At 40.3% G+C, this 20,834-nt stretch overlaps 2 protein-coding genes across 2 annotated transcripts in view; both read left to right on the forward strand.

Moving 5' to 3' along the window:
• Window positions 1–4,188: 4,188 nt before the first annotated feature.
• The window catches only part of LOC127412758 (uncharacterized), a 34,241-nt gene continuing 17,595 nt past the window's right edge, over window positions 4,189–20,834 (forward strand). Inside the window, exons 1-3 of the mRNA XM_051649376.1 lie at window positions 4,189–4,998; window positions 8,843–9,114; window positions 9,270–9,432. The gene's annotated coding sequence lies outside the window, so the exon portion shown is untranslated. The remainder of the gene's footprint in view (window positions 4,999–8,842; window positions 9,115–9,269; window positions 9,433–20,834) is intronic.
• On the forward strand, window positions 11,685–19,386 carry LOC127412770 (uncharacterized). Its single transcript, XM_051649407.1, has 5 exons — window positions 11,685–11,998; window positions 14,713–15,045; window positions 17,138–17,371; window positions 18,491–18,607; window positions 18,691–19,386. The coding sequence occupies exons 1-5, from the start codon at window positions 11,950–11,952 to the stop codon at window positions 18,720–18,722; spliced, it is 765 nt and encodes a 254-aa protein (XP_051505367.1). The 5' UTR covers window positions 11,685–11,949; the 3' UTR covers window positions 18,723–19,386.

A 20,834-nucleotide genomic window follows, 5' to 3' on the forward strand; every position in this document is an offset into this window, starting at 1 on the left:
GTCCAATGTGATCCCGGAGTTTGGCCGCATGGCTCGCGCTTTCCAACCCGTCGCGATGGCTGACGCGGACCGTCCGACTCGTCTATGTGATTCAGTTTGCCAGGCACCCGCCCAGGTTCAGCAGCATCCTTCTCGCCCTTCACCGAGGTGAAGGGCGAGAATGCCGCTACCTTGTGTGTGGAGATTGCTACCCTTCTGCGCAAGAGCCTGTCCCTCCAGCCGAGAAGAAGAAAGGGTTCTACAGCCCTTACTTCATCATACCAAAGAAAGGCGGTGGGTTGCGACCAGTCCTGGACCTAAATACTGAACCGGGCTTTGCACAGACTCCCGTCCAAGATGCTGATGCAAATACACACTCTAACGAGCCTCCGGCATCAAGATTGGTTTGGGGCGGTAGACCTGAAGGATGCATACTGGCACATCTTGGTCTTACCTCGACACAGACACTTCCTGTGGTTTGCCTTCAAAGGCCAGGCATACCAGTACAAGGTCCTCCCCTTCGGCCTGCCCTTGCCCTGCTAAGGGAAGTGGGCGTCCGCATCTTCAACTATCACGACGACTGGCTAAACCTAGCTCACTCTCAGGAGTTGCTGTGCGCACACAGGAACCTCGTGCTCCGGCATCTCAGCCGACTCGGGCTTTGGGTCAACTGGGAAAAGAGTAAACTCTCCCCAGTTCAGAGCATCTCTTTTCTCAGTTTGGAGTTGGACTTAGTCTCGATGACAGCACGCCTCACGAACAAGAGTGTGCATTTGGTGCTGAACTGTCTGAAGGCGTTCAAAACACTAGAAACATAACACACGTAAAGAGTACGAGGAAGCACAAACAGCCGCTTTTATTTGTAACAGTGAAGATAGTTACTGCCTCTACTCTCAATAAATCTTTTAAATATCTAGATACAATTTTATGTGACTTTGATGGGGGAAATCTTAAAGACAGTATTTTAGAAAATGCATGTGACTTGTTAAACTTCTTGTTACTTCTGCCTCTCTTTAATAAAACAACAAAACAATGTCTCTGTGCAACATCTCTAAGTTTGGTCTGACTCCAAAGACGAGATTCACACAATCCATTTTTCATTGATGATGTCTCTTTTAATGTCCTTTCAGTTCTTTACAGTCAGTTGATCAAAAACAACAAACATTAAAAATGTAATTATAATAAAGAAGCCTACTCCACTCTGGTTAACATCCACCCAACCAAAACTGTCGGTTTTCTTAAAGAGACAGTATAGTACAGTTTTACCACTTGTTCTACATGTAAGTGTAAAAACTTGGTACAAATTTTGCATGTAAATACAGTTATATATATATATATATATATATATATAGTTTGGCTCACATGTTTATTGTTTATGCAAACCAAAATTACCAAAATGATGAAAAACTAGTGATAAAATAAAAATAAAATAAGTTAGTTTAATATTTCCAATTTTAAGTTTAGAAGATCTCCTGCCCTGTATAATTAACAGCTTTAGTCTGTTCTAATTCCACATTTCACGGCTCACTTGGCCTGGTTTTTGTTTTTGTTGTTGTTGAATAAACATCATATATAATATTTATATATGATATTTAATCTTCGGTACACATCATTGTTTTTTCTGTCGATGAAGGGGTACTTGAGATTTACTGATGGTGCTGTGGGTGTACTTACGGAAAAATGGTTGGGAAACACTGTATTGGTGGAAACTGAGTTGACTCAAGATGGCGCCGTGTATGACTGCTGCGTTGCGAGCTCCGCCACAACACTGCAGGTTTTTGTTTGTTTTATTCACAATTCTATGTTTTTTTGTCTTGGATGCTGTCTGCCTTATTGTCTACGACAGACAAACACTTTTGGACATTGGTTCTGTAATATCACACCAAAAACCGGTCTTTAAATTCCTCAATGCCGAGACGCTGTTTACAAACACGCCAGCGAAGCCCTTTGTCTGGGCAGCCCAGCCGCGGAAACGCAGAAGGAAAAGGGGAAATAGAGCCGGCGTTCTCATCAGAGTAAGACGTCGCGCAAATCAACCCCCACTACCCAGTTGGCAATGTTCAGTCTCTGGACAACAAGCTCTGCGAGCTGAGAGTGTGGATCTATTTCCAACAAGGGACTGCTGCATTATCTGCCTTACGGAAACTTGGATGTCTGCTGAGATTCCAGATTCAGCCATCGAACCCGCCTGGTTCTCCGTGCACTGAGCGGAGAGAGCGAAAGACCTCTCAGGAAAAAGCAGAGGTGGTGGTATATGTTTTATGATCAACAAATCCTGGTGTGATCAGAGGAACGTACATTCTATCAAGTCTTTCTGCTCTCCTGATCTGGAATTTCTCATGCTTCTGTGTCGACCGTTCTGGCTACCGAGGGAATTCACAGCAGTCATTCTCACAGCTGTGTACATCCCCCCACAAGCCAACACAGACCGGGCACTCAAGGAACTGTACGGGATTATAAGCAAGCAGGAAACCGCGCACACTGAGGCCGCGTTCATTGTGACCAGGGACTTTAACAAAGCCAATTTTAAATCAATCGCACCAAAATACCACCGACACATCAGTTTCAACACATGAGGGGACCGGGTTTTAGACCATTGCTACTCTCCCTTCCGGGATGGCTACAAATCCCTCCCCCACCTACCATTTGGCAAATCAGACCACTCTTCCATTCTGTTTCTGCCCGCTTACAGGCAGAAACTGAAACAGGAAGCACCCACCCTCAGAACGATCCAGTGCCACAAAACTATCAGAGCAGCCAAACGCCAGTACAGGGACAAGATTGAAGGACAGTTTAACACCACCAACTCTAGAAGCATGTGGCAGGGAATTAATATCATCACGGACTTTAAAGGGAAAAAAACTCCGCCATGAACACCGCTGCCTCTCACCCGGATGAGCTAAATACTTTTTATGCTCGTTTCAAGGGAAATAACACCGCCCTCGCGGAGAGAGCTCTTGCGGCCGAAGCTACAGAGGTTACTTCACTCTCCGTCTCTGTAGCGGATGTAACCCGATCCTTCCGACGGGTGAATATCCGTAAAGCCACGGGTCCAGACGGCATTCCGGGCCGCGTCATCAGAGCGTGCGCGAACCAACTGGCTGGTGTTTTCACAAACATTTTCAACCTTTCCCTCTCCTTGTCTGTGGTCCCCACATGCTTTAAAACGTCCACCATTGTGCCTGTACCAAAGAAATCCAAAATCACTTGCTTAAATGTCTGGCGTCCTGTTGCTCTGACCCCCATCATCAGCAAATGCAGCAAATGCAGATTACATCTGCTCTGTGCTGCCTCCATCATTGGAGCCATTGCAGTTTGCTTACCGCAACAACCGCTCCACTGATGGTGCCATTGAATCTACAATACACACTGCTCTCTCCCACCTGGAAAAAAAGAACACTTATGTGAGAATGTTTGTATCATTTGTATCATTTGTATCAATGTTTGTAGACTACAGCTCAGCATTCAACACCATAGTGCCCTCCAAGCTTGATGAGAAACTCCGGGCTCTGGGCTTAAACAGCTCACTGTGCAGCTGGATCCTGGACTTCCTGTCAAGCAGAAGCCAGGTGGTTAGAATGGGCAGCAACATCTCCTCATCACTGACCCTCAACACTGGAGCCCTGCAGGACTGTGTTCTCAGCCCACTCCTGTATTCCCTGTACACACATGACTGTGTGGCAACACATAACTCCAATGCCATCATTAAGTTTGCTGATGATACGACGGTGGTAGGTCTATCACTGACAATGATGAAACGGCCTACAGAAAGGAGGTGCACACTCTGACACGCTGGTGTCAGGAGCACAACCTCTCCCTCAACGTCAGTAAGACAAAGGAGCTTGTGGTGGACTTCAGGAGAAAAGACAGAGAACACAGTCCCATCACAATCAATGGAGCACCGGTGGAATGAGTCAGCAGCTTCAAGTTCCTCGGTGTCCACATCACTGAGGAACTCACATGGTCCATCCACACTGAGGCCATTGTGAAGAAGGCTCATCAGTGCCTCTTCTTCCTGAGATGGCTGAGGAAGTTTGGAATGAACCGCCACATCCTCACACGGTTCTACACCAGCACTGTAGAGAGCATCCTGACTGGCTGCATCACTGCCTGATATGGCAATAGCACCGCCCACAACCGCAAAGAGCCCTGCAAAGGGTAGTGCGAACTGCCAGACACACCATCGGAGGTGAGCTTCCCTCCCTCCAGGACATATATACAAGGCGGTGTGTGAAAAAAGCTCGGAGGATCATCAGAGACTCCAGCCACCCAAGCCATGGGCTGCTCTCACTGCTACCATCAAGCAGGCGGTATCGCAGCATCAGGACCCGCACCAGCCGATTTCATGACAGATTCTTCCCCCAAGCAATCAGACTTCTGAACTCTTGATCTCTCACAATCAATATACATCAGCACTGCACTTTATTAATCTTATTATCTCACACTGGACTGTCTTAAATTATATTCTCTCTTAACAACACACTGGTAACTGACTATCAACCGACAGCCTGAATGTCAATACAGTACAATAGAACCTACTGTATATTTTATATATACTATATATACTATTTTTATTGTATAATGTGTATTCTATATTGTATGTGTATTCTATATTGTGTGTATTGTATACTGTACAATATTCTATATTGTGTGTATTGTATACTTTATATTGTATATTATTATTTGTATATTGTGTGTGTGTAATTATGTGTATATTAGATATGTAAATTGTGATGTGTAAATCTGTTTATTGTAAATTGGTATATGTCTCATCTATGTCTCATCACTGTCATGGCTGCTATGTTGCTCGGAACTGCACCCAAGACTTTCACCCACTATTGCACTTGTGTATATGGTTGTGTGACAATAAAAGTGAAGTGAAGTGAAGTGAACTGTAACTCTGTCTTCCCCCAAATGAGGAAACATCCTCTTTGTAAGCCTCCTAGAGCAACACTGACGCTTCACAGGATGTGTAAAATCTTGGTCTTTCAGATATTTGGAGACTTTTGAACCCATCTGGTAGGGACTATACATTTTTTTCATCAGTCTATAAGATTTATTCTAGAATAGATTTTTTTTTTTTATATCCAAATCCCTAATTTAATTTGTTGTTCATTGATCAATTGGAAAAATGTTAGTCTCAGATCACGCCCTGGTGGGTTTGGAGGTGATGCCACATACAGAGAAAAGGAAATCATATAGTTGGCGCCTTAATGTATCCCTTCTGCAAAATCCTGATTTCCAGCAAATGTTAAAGACTGAAATCAATGTTTATATGGAGACCAACTGGTCCTCAGTATCCTCTGTGGGCGTGGCTTGGGAGGCACTTAAAGCAGTTCATAGGGCCCGGATCATACAGTATGCCTCATTCATCAAAAAATCCAAAGCACGAGAACTCGTGGAGTTGGAAGGAAATATTAAAAGTGCAGAGGCAGAGCTGAAGCGCCATATGTCAGCTGATGGCCTCAGAGAATTGACCTGATTGAAATATAGATATAATACTATTTTGTCATGGAAAGTGGAGTTTTGGTTATTCAGGGCAAGACAGTCATACTTTGAGTCGGGTGACAAAGCAGGGAAGCTTTTGGCTAGATATATAAAGCAGAGAGAGTCTTTTTCTACATTTCCTCAGTGAAATCTGCTGGTGTTGAAATATTTACCTCAGCCATTGATATTAATAACGCCTTTAAAGAATTCTATATTGATCTTTATAGTTCCACGTCTTCGTCTACTGATGAAGATATTAGAAACTTTGTGGAACCATTAGATCTTCCTAAACTGACGATTGAGCAAAAAAACTCTCTTGATTCTGAGATAACCTTGGAGGAGCTTGACGAGGTAATTAAGTCCCTACCTACTAGCAAGGCTCCGGGGCCAGATGGTTTTGCCGCAGAATTTTTTAGATCCTATGCTACAGAACTGGCTCCAATTTTGTTAGAAGTTTATACTGAATCATTAAAGAATGGAAAGCTTCCTCCAACCATGACACAAGCCCGGATCAGTCTGATTCTTAAAATGGACAAAGATCCAAGCGAGTGTAAAAGTTACCGTCCAATTTCCCTGATCCAACTAGATGTAAAAATATTGTCAAAAATTCTGGCTAACCGATTAAGTAAAGTTATGACATCTCTTATACATATAGATCAGGTGGGGTTTATTCAGGGCCGCAGCTCTTCTGATAATATCAGGCTTCTCATCAATATCATGTGGTCAGTAGCGAATGATCAATCTCCAATCGCTGCCATCTCACTTGATGCCGAAAAGGCGTTTGATATCTTAGAATGGGATTCTCTTTTTAAGATTTTGGAAATGTACGGATTCGGGAGTACATTTATTGGTTGGATTAAGTTACTTTATAGACACCCAGTAGCAGTGGTACAAACAAATGGATTAATCTCAGATTATTTTACTTTGAATAGGGGCACTCGGCAGGGTTGCCCTCTTTCCCCATTATTGTTCTGTCTTGCCCTGGAACCATTAGCAGCTGTGATAAGAAAGGAGGATGATTTTCCAGGGGAGGTGGCGGGAGGTGTGCCGCATAAGCTTCTGCTTTACGCAGATGATATTTTATTATTTGTCTCTGAACCTACTAGATCTTTGCCTTGCCTCCACAGAATTATTAATTCCTTTTCCAAGTTCTCAGGATACAAAGTCAATTGGGCTAAATCTGAAGCTTTGGCTTTGACAGCGTACTGCCCAGTAACGGCTTTTCAGCCAGGCGCCTTCCAGTGGCCCAAACAGGGCATTAAGTATTTGGGGATTTTATTCCCAGCAAATTTGTCTGATTTAGTTAGTGTTAATTTTGACCCTTTAATAAAAAGTTTTTCGAGCGATGTCAGCAGGTGGGCTTCATTACATTTATCAATGATTGGGAAGGTTAATGTTATTAAAATGAATTGTATTCCAAAGTTTAACTACCTGCTACAATCTCTCCCTGTAGATGTCCCCCTCTCTTATTTCAAGGAATTTGATAGCATAGCGAAGTCCTTCATTTGGAGTGGTAAACGTCCCAGATTGCATTTTAATAAGTTACATAGGCCGATAGACAAAGGAGGGCTAGGCCTACCCAAGATTTTGTTTTATTACTATGTGTTCAGTCTCAGACATTGGCTCATTGGTCACTTCCACCTGAGAGAGCCCCTCCCTGGTTTGTTATTGAACAGGCAGTTCTTGCCCCTATTTCGCCATTACAAAGCATCTCTATCAAACTAATCGGAAAAGTTAAGTTACACCCCATTATTTCGCATTTACACTCGGTATGGACTAAAGTGTCCAGATTGTTTAAATTGGACACTTATTTAAATGCTGCCTCGAGCATATGGCAGAACCCAAGACTATGCATTTGCAAGTCTCCTTTCTGCTGGCCGGAGTGGATTGTGAGGGGGGTTGCTACACTCGGTGACCTATATGAAGGTGGTGTGTTGAGATCATTTGAAAACTTGGTCCAACATTTTGGGATCCCCAGACCTCAGTTTTATAGGTATTTACAACTGCGCCACCTGCTTTGCACTATTTTTGGGAGTAGCACACATCCCCCTAAGGAGGCAGATGCTTTGGGAGAGGTGATTGCGGCTTTTGGAAAAGGTCATGAGGCATCAGTGTACTACTCCCTGTTAATTCAGAGTATGGGGGACGGAGCCTTAACTTCTCTCAAGAGAGTATGGGAGAAAGATTTAAACTTGGCATTGGAGGAAGGAGTGTGGGCTAAGATTCTTAAAAACGTTAAGTCTGCATCTAGTGATGCAAGGGTGCATCTTATACAATTCAAAATTTTGCATAGATTTTATTGGACCCCCTCTAGACTGTATAGGCTTGGTCTTAAAGACATAACCACCTGCTGGAGATGCCAATCGGAGGATGGAGACATGGCCCATGTTTTGGTGGTGTGTCGAGATCCAAAAATTCTGGTCGAAGGTTCAGAATTTTGTGTGCGACATGGTGGGCACTTAGGTTTCATTTTGCCCCAGACTTTGTGTTCTGGGCGATGGGGCGGTCATCGATGTGGGGGATGGCCATATAGAGAACTGGGTTCTGACATGTGTGATGATCGCCAGGCAGGTTATTTTGAGGGGTTGGAGGTCAGCTGGTGCGCCCCCATATCAGGAGTGGTGCACGGAGGTGGGGAGGGTGGCAGCTTATGAGGAGGTGTCATCTGGAAGACGGGGTGGCTTGGATAAATTTGTTCGGAAATGGGGCAGGTACTTGGAGTTTTTGGAGGGTTCTCGGGTGGGGTGTGGAGAGAGTAGTGTATTATAGTTTGTATGATTATGTGTGTGTATGTATGTATGTATGTGTATATATATGTATATGTATTTATGTTTGTATATATATGTATGTATATTGACCACAGGGTTGTTTTTTTCGGGGGGGCGGGGTTGTGGGGGGGGGGGGTTGTGGGGTTTAAATGTTGATTTTATATATATATATATGTTTACAATTCATTGTAAAACAATTTAAATAAAAATGGGACTCCAATTATAAACAGTGTGTTCAGAACAGATTCAGGGACATGCAGATTACAGATTTATAACTCTGTTGGAGAACAAACACATGGAGTAAATCTTCAAGTGATTGTTGGAGGTACAGTAACTCTCTCATCAGAATAATTATAATCTCAATTTCTCCAAAGATCTCTTTAAAAAAAAAAAAAAAAAAAAAAATTATTCATGGAGGGCATTGTGGAATGTTTGGAAGTATTTAGTGAAAAGTAACTGCACTTTATATTTAATTTATAAAGAACTGTGTTCAGAATGAAATATTAGTGCACCACTTACCAATAATGTCCAATGTACACTGTACACTACCTATGGAAGTATGCTTTTTTGAACTCTGTGTGTGGCACGTCCGGTGTCCTTCCCTCCAGCTCCTATTGGCTCATTGGAAGTGTCAATCAATTGCTCGTCCAGTGGGGAGAATTGAGTGTCCTGCTTCTCTGAGGGGGATCAGCTCATCTTCAACTGGACTCTGAATGGACAAGAACTGGAGGATGGAAATAACATCATTCATCTGGATGAGGAAACTTCTGGAAACGTCACCTGCACTGTGAAGAATCACATCAGTCATGGACAGAACACCACTAGTGTAAACCGATGTCCTGTTGAGATTATTTATGGCTAATCTACCTATATCAACAATGTAGGTCTATATCTGTTTTCTTTTAAAGTCCATCATTTGAAAATGTTAAGTAGAACAACAATTTCACATGAGTTACATCACTTTTTGCCAGTTTGCAGGATTTTTAGATGTTTTATGGTTTTCGACCATTATATGTGTCACTTTTGTACCCGCAGGGCGTGGTGCCAATGACAAATACCACGGTATCAAGAATTTATCACTTCCTGTTTGCTGCCTTTTTGCCAACTTCTTCAGGGTGAGACCTGGAAATGGTTTTGAAAATCAAAAATCCAACCAAAAACATGGTCTGATGATCATGTGAGGTGAAAAGTGATCAAGGTGGGTGAAAGTCTAGTCAAGTAGTAATTGACTTGGTTCAGTGAAGTCAACAGACAGTATGTGCTGAATTCAGTGTGCTAAATCTAGACATTTCACAACTTTAACTGTATGGTTCTAGTGGTTGCCAATTGCAGAAGAAGAGGGACTAGATTTTGACATTTCCTGAAGCATGTTGCTGTACGATTACTTGGGTGTTCTGGATGTTTATTTCTTTAAGTGTGTGTATTGCTTCAGAATTTGAACGGATTTGAAATACACAGATTTAAAACAGATCATGGCCAGAAAAAACAGTTGTTTTACAGTTATATTTACAAATAAATAGTCAAATCAGTTGTAGTTTTCAGTAGGCATTATATTGAAGAATTTCAGTCAGATCAGATATATTGTCTGATAAGTTTATTCTGTAGAACTTTTATTTTGTGAACGTCTGTGTAAAATGTTTCATTGATTTTATTTTATGTTGAAATAAAATTGTTTTACTCAAGAAACATTCTGATTTTACAAACACACATACATTCCACAGACATTTTGACTACAGTGATGTGAAAAAGTATTTGCTCCCCTTCCTGATTTCTTTTATTTTTGTGTATTTTTCATACTAAATTGTTTTAGACCTTCAAACGAGAAATAACTTAAAACAAAGGCAATATTAAAATACAGTTTTCAAAATATGTTTTTTATTGAAGCAAAATAGTTATCTAACACCTATACGTCTCATGTGAAAAACGAATTGCCCCCTTAAACTTAATAGCTGGTTGTGCCATCTTTAGCAGCAGCACCAACTGCAACCAAATGCTTCCGATAACTGGAGATCAGTCTTTCACAACGCTGTGGTGGAATTTTGGCCCACTCTTCTTTGCAGAACTGCTTTAGTTCAGCCACATTGGAAGATTTTCGAGCATGAACTGCCCATTTAAGGTCCTGCCACAGCATCTCAATTGGGTTCAAGTCAGGACTTTGACTAGGCCACTCCAAAACTTAAATTTAGCTTCTTTTGAGCCATTCAGAGGTGGACTTACTCCTATGCTTTGTGTTATTGTCTTGCTGCATAATCCAGTTGCGCTTGAGCTTCAACTCACGGACTGATGACCGGACATTCTCCTTTAGGATTTTCTGGTAGAGAGCAGAATTCATGTTTCCCTCAATTACTGCAAGTCACCCTGAAGAGCAAAGCATCCCCACACCATCACACTATCACCACCATGCTTGACCGTAGGTATGATGTTCTTTTTGTTGAATTCGGTGTTTGATTTACATCAGATATAACAGGACCCTTGTCTTCCAAACAGCCCCCTTTTCGACTCATCAGTCCACAGAACATTCTCCCAAAAGGTTTGAGGATCATCAAGGTGATATTTGGCAAAATTCAGATGAGCCTTTATGTTCTTCTGGTTTAGCAGTGTTTTTTGCCTCGTCACTCTTCTGTGGATGGTATTTTTGCAGTGTCTTTCTGATAGTGGAGTCATGAACAGCTACATTTATTGATGCAAGAGAGGCCTGCAGTTCCTTGGATGTTGTCCTTGGCTTTTTTGTGACTTCCTGGATGAGTCATCTCTGTGCTCTTGGAGGAATTTTGAAAGGTCAGCCCCTTCTGGGAAGGTTCACTACTGTGCCAAATTTTCTCCATTTGGAGATAGTGGCTCTCACTGTGGTTCTTTGGAGTCCCAGAGCCTTTGAAATAGATTTGTAACCCTTCCCAGACTGATGTATTTCAATCACCTTTTTCCTCATCATTTCTGGAATTTCTTTCGACCTTGGCATAGTGTGCTACTGGGTGAGACCTTTTAGCCAACTTCATGCTGCTGAAAAGGTTCTATGTAGGTGCTGATTTGATTGAACAAGGCTGGCAGTAATCAGGCATGGGTGTATCTAGTCCAGCTGAACCCCGTTATGAATGCAGTGTCGTAGGGGATTCATTTGGGGATTTAGTGACTTTTCACACAGGCCCAGTCGGTATTGGATAACTTTTTTGCTTCAATAAATAAAATTCTCATTTAAAAACTGTATTTTGTGTTTTCTCAGATTGCCTTTGTTTTAGATTTTGTTTGAATTTTTGAAACAATTCAGTATGATATATACACAAAAACAGAATAAATCAGGATGGGGCAAATACTTTTTCAATATATTAACAGTGGTTAAAAATAATGTTTTTATTTATTTATTTATTTTTGTCTCATGAATGTCCAACAGTTACAAATTACATTCATATTTGTTTTTATAAAATCATAGAGATTTACAAATGAATTAAACTAAAGGTTTTAAAGTTAATGATGAAAGTGTGTCAGTGTCTGTTTGTGGAAACTGTAATTGTCTTCACCTATATGAGGAAACTTCCTCTTTGCATTGTGAAACTTTGAGATATTTGCTGATGTTCGAGTCCAGTTTATCAGAGTGAAGACGCTACATGAGACTCAGAACACAGACTGACAGAACTCCACACACTCATTTCACAATCTGAAGCAGCATTCACACTCTTCTGCTGGGATTTGACTCTTCTGGAAACTGGACGTCAGAGAAATGCTGTTCATCTTTGGACTGCTGCTGCTGCTGATACCAACTGATACATGTGAGTCCACTTTCAGATCAAACTTATATTAGGATGATGTTCAGTCACAGATGAAACTGCGACAAAGAAACATTTTACTATAGTCTATTTGTGGTGATGTAGTAATAGTGTTTTCTGGTCTAATCAGTAAATATTAGTAGTACATTTCTTCCGTAGAACTATAATTTCTGTGAATGTTTGTGTAATTTGTGATTGATTATATGTGTAAAATGTAAAATAAAAGGATAGTTCACCCAAAAACTGAAAATTATCTCATCATTTACTCACCCTCATGCCATCTCAGATGTGTATGACTTTCTTTCTTCTGCTGAACACAAATTAAGATTTTTAGAAGAATATCTCGTATCTGTGACCGGGCCTTTGAAGCGCCAAAAAGCAGATAAAGTTACCTTAAACACAATCCACTGACTCCAGTGGTTTAATCTGTCTTCTTTACATTTAGTAAATTAGCAGACACTTTTATCCAAAGCAACTTATAAATGAGGAACATAGCAAGCAATTTGTCATACAAAGTTCAACAACATCTGCAGTGTTGCACTGCCAGGTTTTCAAGGTGGCTGGAGTAGTATAGGCGCTCAATAATAAGTGCAGTTAGTGTGGATTGATTAAGTGTTTGAGGAACATTTGTGTTTTCATCTGGTTCTTGAATGTTGAGATGGTATCAGCAGATTGTGTGAAGTTTGGAAGCTCATTCCACCACAGAGGAACAAAAAAAGTGAACAATCGTGACATAGGCTTTGAGCCTCTTTGTGATGGGACCACTAGGTTCCAATTGTTCATAGACCACAGACAGCGAGTTGGAGCATAGACCTGAAGAAGTGAATTGAATTAAGTGGGTGTGGCTCCAGTGGCTGTCCTGAAAGCTAGAGTCAAAGCCTTGAATTTGATGCGGGCAGCTACAGGTAGCCAGTGGAGTGAAATCAAGTGTGGGGTGACATGAGCCCTTTTTGGCTGATTGAAGACTAGATGCACTGCTGCATTCTGGACCATTTGCAGTGGCTTAATTGTGTTAGCTGGTAGGCCAGCCAACAAAGCATTACAGTAGTCCAGTCTTAAAATGACCAGAGCTTGGACTAGGAGCTGTGCAGCATATTCAGACAGAAAAGGTCTGATTTTGCTTGTTTTTAAACGCAAATCTACAAGACCGGGCAGTTGATGAGATGTGTGCAGTGAAATTGAGCTGGTCATCTACCACCACTCCCAGGTTGCGGGCTGTTCTGGTTGGTGTTAGTGTAGTTGAACAAAAATGAATAGTGAGGTTGTGGTCAACAGAGGGGTTGGGTGGGATCATGAGGAGTTCTGTCTCGGCAAGGTTGAACTGAAGATGGTGTTCCTTCATCCAGCCCAAAAAGTCTGAGAGGCAGGCAGAGATACGAGCTGAGACAGTAGGGTCATCAGGCTGGAATGATAGGTAGAGCTGCGTGCCATCTGCGTAGCAGTGGTAGGAAAAGCCATGTGCCTCAATGACCGGTCCGAGTGATGTTGTGTATATTGAGAAGAGGAGGGGTCCAAACACTGATCCTTGAGGAACACCTGTGGTCAGCTTGTGTGACTTGGATACCTCTCCTCTCCAGCAAACCTTGAAAGATCTGCCAATGAGGCATGACCCAACCCATCCAGGTGCAGTTCCTGTGATGCCCAGGTCAGAAAGGGTGGACAGGAGAATCTTGTGGTTCACTGTGTCGAAAGCAGCCGACAAGTCATGGAGGATGAGGACAGATGATTTGGAGTTAGCTCTCGCCAGTCGCAGGGCTTCAGCTACTGACAAGAGGGCAGTCTCTGTTGAGTGTTCTTTTTTTAAGCGAGACTGATGTCTGTTGAGTAGGTTGTCCTTCTGAAGCAATTCAGTTAGTTTGGGGTGAGGACAGACCAAAATGTAACTCCTTTTTCACTGTACATCTTGTCATTGCAGTCTCTAGGCTCGATCATTATTTCAAGCTCAATTACACTTCCTAGTGTTTGTCGCATTTGCAGAGTGCTAGATGGCACTATAGGAAGTGTAATTGAGCTTGAAATAATGATTGCCAAGGAGACTGGAATGGCAAGATGTACAGTGAATAGGGAGTTACATTTTGATCTGTTCTCACTCAACTGGATCACTTCAGAAAACATTGATTAAACCACTGGAGTCTTGTGAATTACTTTTATGTAGCCTTTACCTCCTTTTAGGAGCTTAAATATCTGGTCACCATTCACTTGCATTGTAAGGACCTACAGAGCTGAGATATTCTTCTAAAAATCTTTGTTTGTGTTCTGAAGAGGAAAGTAAGTCATACACATCTGGGATGGCATGAGGGTGAGTAAATGATGAGAACATTTTCATTTTTGGGTGAACTATCCCTTTAATATATGATGAGAGGTATTTGTACTGTAAGGGACGTACACATTAGCCCCTTTCACACATTCACAACCAGGTGAATTACAGGAAAATTGTTGGTTTGCCTTTACTGGTAAATGTACCACATGTGCTGTTCACACATATCATCAATATGGAAATGTATGATATGACCTCTCAGTAAGGGAAAGTGCCAGATCAAAATTTACCAGTATTCTCAAAAAGGTTGTGTTCACACAATCTCTAACCTGAAAAATGCAGTACATATTCTGGAGAAGAATGTATGTGTGAAAGGGGCTAATGTCACTTACAGTGCTTTTTGTTGAAGTAATGTTCAAATGTACATGTTGGTATGTCAGTGTGTGTTTGTGTTCTTCAGGTGTGGACATGTTCTGCAGATTTAATCAGACAGATCCCTGTTATGCATCTCTGGGACACAAACTCTATCTGCAGATGGTGCTGGACACTCGAGATCAAGATCTGGCATTAAAAAAGTTAATGGGCTATGAAAAACATGGACTGTTTTCAGTGAAGAAGAACATAATATTGGAAGGGCATCATTATGAATCCATTAGATTTGTGTTTATCTTAAATAATGGGACTCTGATTATAAACAGTATGAACAGTGCAGATTCAGGGACATACATATTAGAGCTCTACGATTCAACTGGCATAGAAACATATACAGTAAATCTTCAAGTGATTGTTGAAGGTACAGTAACTCTCTCATCAGAATAATTACAATCTCACATTCTCAACAGATCTCATTCTTATCCACATGAAATAGTTGCATGCCTGGGAAAGTTCTCAATCATGCATTGAATGTCATTGAGGATTGTTTATGTAGTCAAAAGTAACTGCACTTTATTTTTTCTTTTACAAAGACTTATTTCTGTTAATTAAGGTGATATTCACACTGAAATAGTAATGTACTGCTTACTGTATACTGCACAGTGTTCACTGAATAGACCTACTGCCGACTATTTAAACAAAAGCATGTAAAACAGTACGCAATATGTAACATTTCAAACAGTAGTATGCTACACTGTTGTCACATGACCTCACTGTGTCACTTGTTTAATACAGCAAGTTGCATCCAGTTATCATCTCTTAAATAAATAGAGTTATTTACATATAAAGTGATTTTAAAATGTAATTCAGTTTTGTGTAAAAATGTCTTGGCTCTTGTCTGATCCAGTAACGAGTCTAGACAGAGATCTTACAATCATGGTTGATATTTGTCCTGCTTCATTCATTAGAATGGAAATGGAACCTCAATTTGAGCTAATTGAATTATTGAATTCTGCACATACTGGCAAATGTAGCAGATCATCCGGGTATTCCATACACAGAAAAGTGCATAGTCTGCAGATTATACATAATGCAATTACAAAAATAGTTTGAGCAGAAGGTCTATAGACCAGGACGGATTAAGAAATGAGAGGCCCATGGGCCAGGACACCATGGAGGCCCCCATGACGTGTCACGTGACTACATTCACCTTTATGCACTACAGGACGCTTGCCAGATTTGGTTGGATTTTTCAAATTGACGGAAGAAAAGTTTGGAGCAATGTCTTACACGGCCAGTAATATGTACTTTTTTAATTATGAACCGATCCAAAATCATGTGTTATTAATAGGGATGTGCATAGCATTCAAGTACCAAAATCAGCATTCATTTATTGTACACTTGTTTAGAGGTCTTCAACCTGATCTGAGTCCGACAGTACCCGACAAACCTGCAGGTTTTGGCCAGGTTCGGGTCAGTTTTTCAAGTAGGCTATAGGGTGAGTTACGGGCTGTTCACATGTGCGTTTGTGCTGTTTTTCTGATGAAGTTCAGGTTGCAAAGAGGACTTAATGTGATTGAGATTGTTTTTCACCTGGCACAGATTCATCGCTTGATAAACGGTGAGTGTCTTTCCCCCTTTTGCTCTGGTGTGCAGACAATAATTACACAAGTTAAATGCTAAATCATTTAAAAATCAAAGCATCCCGAAGAGGCGTATAAAGCGTAGCATTCGCGTTCTTGCCCAGGCAGAATTACGCATTTTCCATTTATTAAGAATAGGCCTACTGTGTTGCAGGCAGTGACAGAGATTATTTTTGTTCGACTTTAATGTGATTTTATCATTTGAAGATTTATGTTGGCCTATTGTGCTATTTAGGCTCACTGTGCACTTTATTACCTGCTATCTGAGATTGTGTTTGACACATCCATGGCGTTAAAAGTTTTTTATTCCCGAATCCCAACAAATAACACAATAACCGTTCGTGAACTCTCGTGGTTAACCAAATATTACAAAAGGTTACCGTGCACATATTTAGGGTATTAAGGGCAACCTTCGCTTTATCATTAAACATTAAATGCATGCAGGACTTAAACATTTTAAAGTCCTTTACACTGTTGCACAAATTCTGTCGCTTATATGAATTTAAACCATCAGCTTTGTACACAGCCATAGTAAACTGCATCTTATCTTTGTGTTTGGAAGCATTTTGTAAATCAAACACTGTTCTCTGTAGTCCTTCAAATAAACACGCTGCACCTGTGAGACGCAGATTCCCTGAGCACGCATTCGGCCAAACAAATGGTATTTCACATAAGACTGACATTTACGTGGATTTATAATAGATATATCAAAATAAATAAATAATTAATTGATTTAGAGCTAGGGGCCCTTTGGGTTTGGAGGCCCCTGGGCAATGGCCCAATTGGCCCGGTGGTCAATCCGTCCCTGAGTATAGATGTAATTTTGAATCTTGTGTTTGTCATGTGACTGTACCGTGTTCCTCCCCCCAGCTCCTATTGGCTCAGTGGAAGTGTCAGTCAATTGCTCGTCCAGTGGGGAGAAGCGAGTGTCCTGCTCCTCTGAGGGGGATCAGCTCATCTTCAGCTGGACTCTGAATGGACAAAAACTGGAGGATGGAAATAACATCATTCATCTGGATGAGGAAACTTCTGGAAACGTCACCTGCACTGTGAACAACCGCGTCAGTCATGGACAGAACACCACTAGTGTAAACCGATGTCCTGGTGAGATTATAATCTATAAATATCCACAGATTTACTAAAACAACAGCAACTACAAAGATGCAAATAAACTGATTCTCTTAAGTTGTTCATAGGCCACCTCATATTTAAATTAAAGGGATAGTTCAACCATCATGTCATTCAAAACCTGACTGGCTTTCTTTCTTTGCTCTGTGACACATATAAGAAGAAATGTTGTAGAATGTTCTGGTTGTTATTATAATAAAAGTTGTCCACATGACTTGTGCTATATATTTCAAGTCTTTTGTAGCAAATGAATCACTTTGTGTGAAGAACAGACCCAGATTGAAGTCATTGAAGACATTCATGATCGCATTCACGTTTCTCTGTTGTAAACTGACCTTATTCAGGGTAGCACCATATTTAATTTTTGATGGGAATGAAAACGAGGCTGTGAGGGATAGAAGTACAGTCTGATCAATGGACTAGTCTGTTTAATAGTAAAAACGTAGGTTCCCAGTGGGATGACTGACTTAGTACAAGTCATATTTCCAGCATCTCTCATTGATATATATATATATTAAAATAAAATATAAACAAACCAAATAGCAAATCAGAACACACAACACCAAATCATAAAACAAGATAGCACAGAAAACATGATTTTATTTTGTTCTCTCTGGCTCTTATTCATGGGAATGGACTTTACTGACACCTAGTGCATGAAAGGTGTATGATAAATGACAGTGAGCCTATTGTTATTCATAATGATACTTCTCAGTTATAGAACTTGTGCAAACATAATAATGTTAAGTAGAACAACAATCTCAGAATTCAATCTCACTTTCTCCACAGATTTCACTCTTATCTAAATAAAACAGTTTTAGGATTTCATATATGCAGGTCACTTTATAATATCTGGAATCATTTATTTACACATTTCAAAGTAAATATTGTTTATATATGATTGACAGAACACAATAGTGTAAACTACTGTACTGAGATTATTGCTGTTAACCTTAAAATATCAACATTGTATATATATATATATACAGTAACTCCACATTTATACTGTACATTCCAACTCCTGCAACTATTCTGTTGAACTGAACATAGTCAGACTGACCGATTGATTGATTTTCTTGTACTGTGTTTGTGTAGTTGAGCGTTCAGTGTCTGTGGTGTTTGTGGTGGTGTGGAGTTTGGAGATGATGCTTCTGTTGACTCTGTTAGGAGGTTTTCACATCTACATCACATACTGCAGCTCACACGCATCAGGTGAGACACATTTATCATCATCATCATGCATATGACAAGTAAATATTAAGAGTGTGAAGATGATGATAATGTGATGTTTTTAGGAAGGAAACAGGAAGAGGAAATCGCTCTATAGGTCAGTACTGAGAATGACAATATTTAGACGATGACATCAATGCACAACAGAAGATTCATGAGAGCAGCAGCAGATTTCATCACAGATATGAGAAATTATTTCATGTGATATAGAACATCACATGTGAGAAATAATTGAAACACCACAGATTTTGTGCAGTCTTAGTTTTGAAAATGTCTTTTGATTATAGGCTCATATTAGTTTATTTTTGAGTTGAACGAACAAGCTGTGTTTTATTGTATTATATGCAACTGCTTCTCTTCAGTCATGATAACATGATTTCTTCTGAATCAAATGTGGCAATATCGTGAAGTTGAGTTTATTTTTCACATTTATCTTTTAACAATAAATATATCACATATAAGTCTAGTCTTAAGCTTTATTGCATATCAGTCTTGGTCTTATGCTTTAGTCTATCTGTTGGTTCATGTTTGTAAATGATTTGTCTTCATTTATAGTTTGGATATTTTATCTGTGTAGACTGCTCTTGTTCTGAAGGGTCTGGTGTTTTATTGTCTGCACTCTGTGGTTTTAAACTTCTGTAATGTTTGCAGTTTTTTAGATGACTTGTCACATTTGAGCCTTTCTTCTTAATAATCTCTTCTTCAAAGATGAACTTTGATTTTTGTTTTAAATGAAAATAAAACGATTCGTGAATTTGTCAGTTTATTGCAAGTTACATTTGTTCTTAACATTCACATAAAAAAGCTTTTAAATAAACGCAGAGTCACAGAGAATCTATCACTGACGGATCTGACAGATTAACGTGCACTATCAAAACTTTCAGGCTTTCAAACTTTGATGCTTCCAATGAATGGAATCAACAACTCAAGTTCTCCAACATTTGTCCTTTTATCAAAGAACAAAATAAAACTTTTTACAGACCCTGAAGAGCTGGCACATGTAAGACCAGCGTGTGTCTGTGTAGGTGCATTTTGTGTCTGTGTGGGTGCACTTACTTCACTGAATTCAATACAGTCAATGAATTCAGGATCCAGGATGTGCTCGGGCACTGTTCAATGAGCGTGCACCTTCTGAAGGCCTCTCTTCAGGGGTCTCCACTATAAGACCTTGGCATAGAAGAAGGACCCTGAGAAGTCGTATTCACTGAATTACTCGCATGCGATTGGTTTTGAGTTTTTCAGTCACATAAGTCACATTCAGTCACCTGGCTGCTAGAGCGAAGAGAGAGTGACAGGATCTCAATGTATATGGAGTAATAATCTGATACTACTAGGCAATGGCATATGTTAAGTTCACACAGATCTGCAGCGATCTTCTCCTAATAATATACAAAATGTTCTGTGTGCGCAATATGATATTTTGAGCATGCAAAAAATTATTTTGCATGCAGAGTGGGTAGGAGGAGAAAGCAAAATTCACATTCAAATAAAATTAATTCAAGTGAAAAATTGATTTTCGTTTGCTCATAATGAAAATGAATTTATCTTTGCAAGAAGATACATTGCTTTACAAAACTGAGTTCAGTCGCGTGCAAAATAAGTTATGTGCGCTCAAAATATCATCTTGTGCGTGCAAAATAAAGTTTGTGTGCTCAAAATGTAATCTTGCACATGCAGAATTGTGGCACGTATGGCCCACAAGGTCATTCACTTGAAATCAATTGTTCTTTGCGCTGTGCTGCCCTATGAACACTCTTGTACATTCAGTTTAATGTCCTGTCAGCTGTTAGGCCACCAAACTGACTGGTTGGCTTTTTTACGAAACCGATGTAGGCCTTGATGTCTATCATATATTCTGTCAAGGATTTCTTTCCTCATACAGGTTGGAATAACTATACATCTGACTCTCATTACAAAGCCCTGGTGTTCAGACAGTTCTCCTCTGCTCGCAACTCTGAAATATTTAATTAGCTTCAACATCAGTACCAGTTTCACTAATATGAGTTGAGTATTATACTGTCAGCTTACATGTTATCGCCTATTTTTAATGATAATATTAATCTGGTGTATAATAACCTAATATCTATTGTACTCGATTGGTTGCAAGTGCGACCCAGTTGAGGAAAAGATTAAGAACTACTGTCTGTATTTGAAACAGTGCAGGTTATCTTTATACGACACTACCAGAATACTTGATTCCTTTATTTCC

This window comes from Myxocyprinus asiaticus, chromosome 22, assembly GCF_019703515.2.
Source record: "Myxocyprinus asiaticus isolate MX2 ecotype Aquarium Trade chromosome 22, UBuf_Myxa_2, whole genome shotgun sequence".
Lineage (NCBI taxonomy): Eukaryota > Metazoa > Chordata > Actinopteri > Cypriniformes > Catostomidae > Myxocyprinus > Myxocyprinus asiaticus.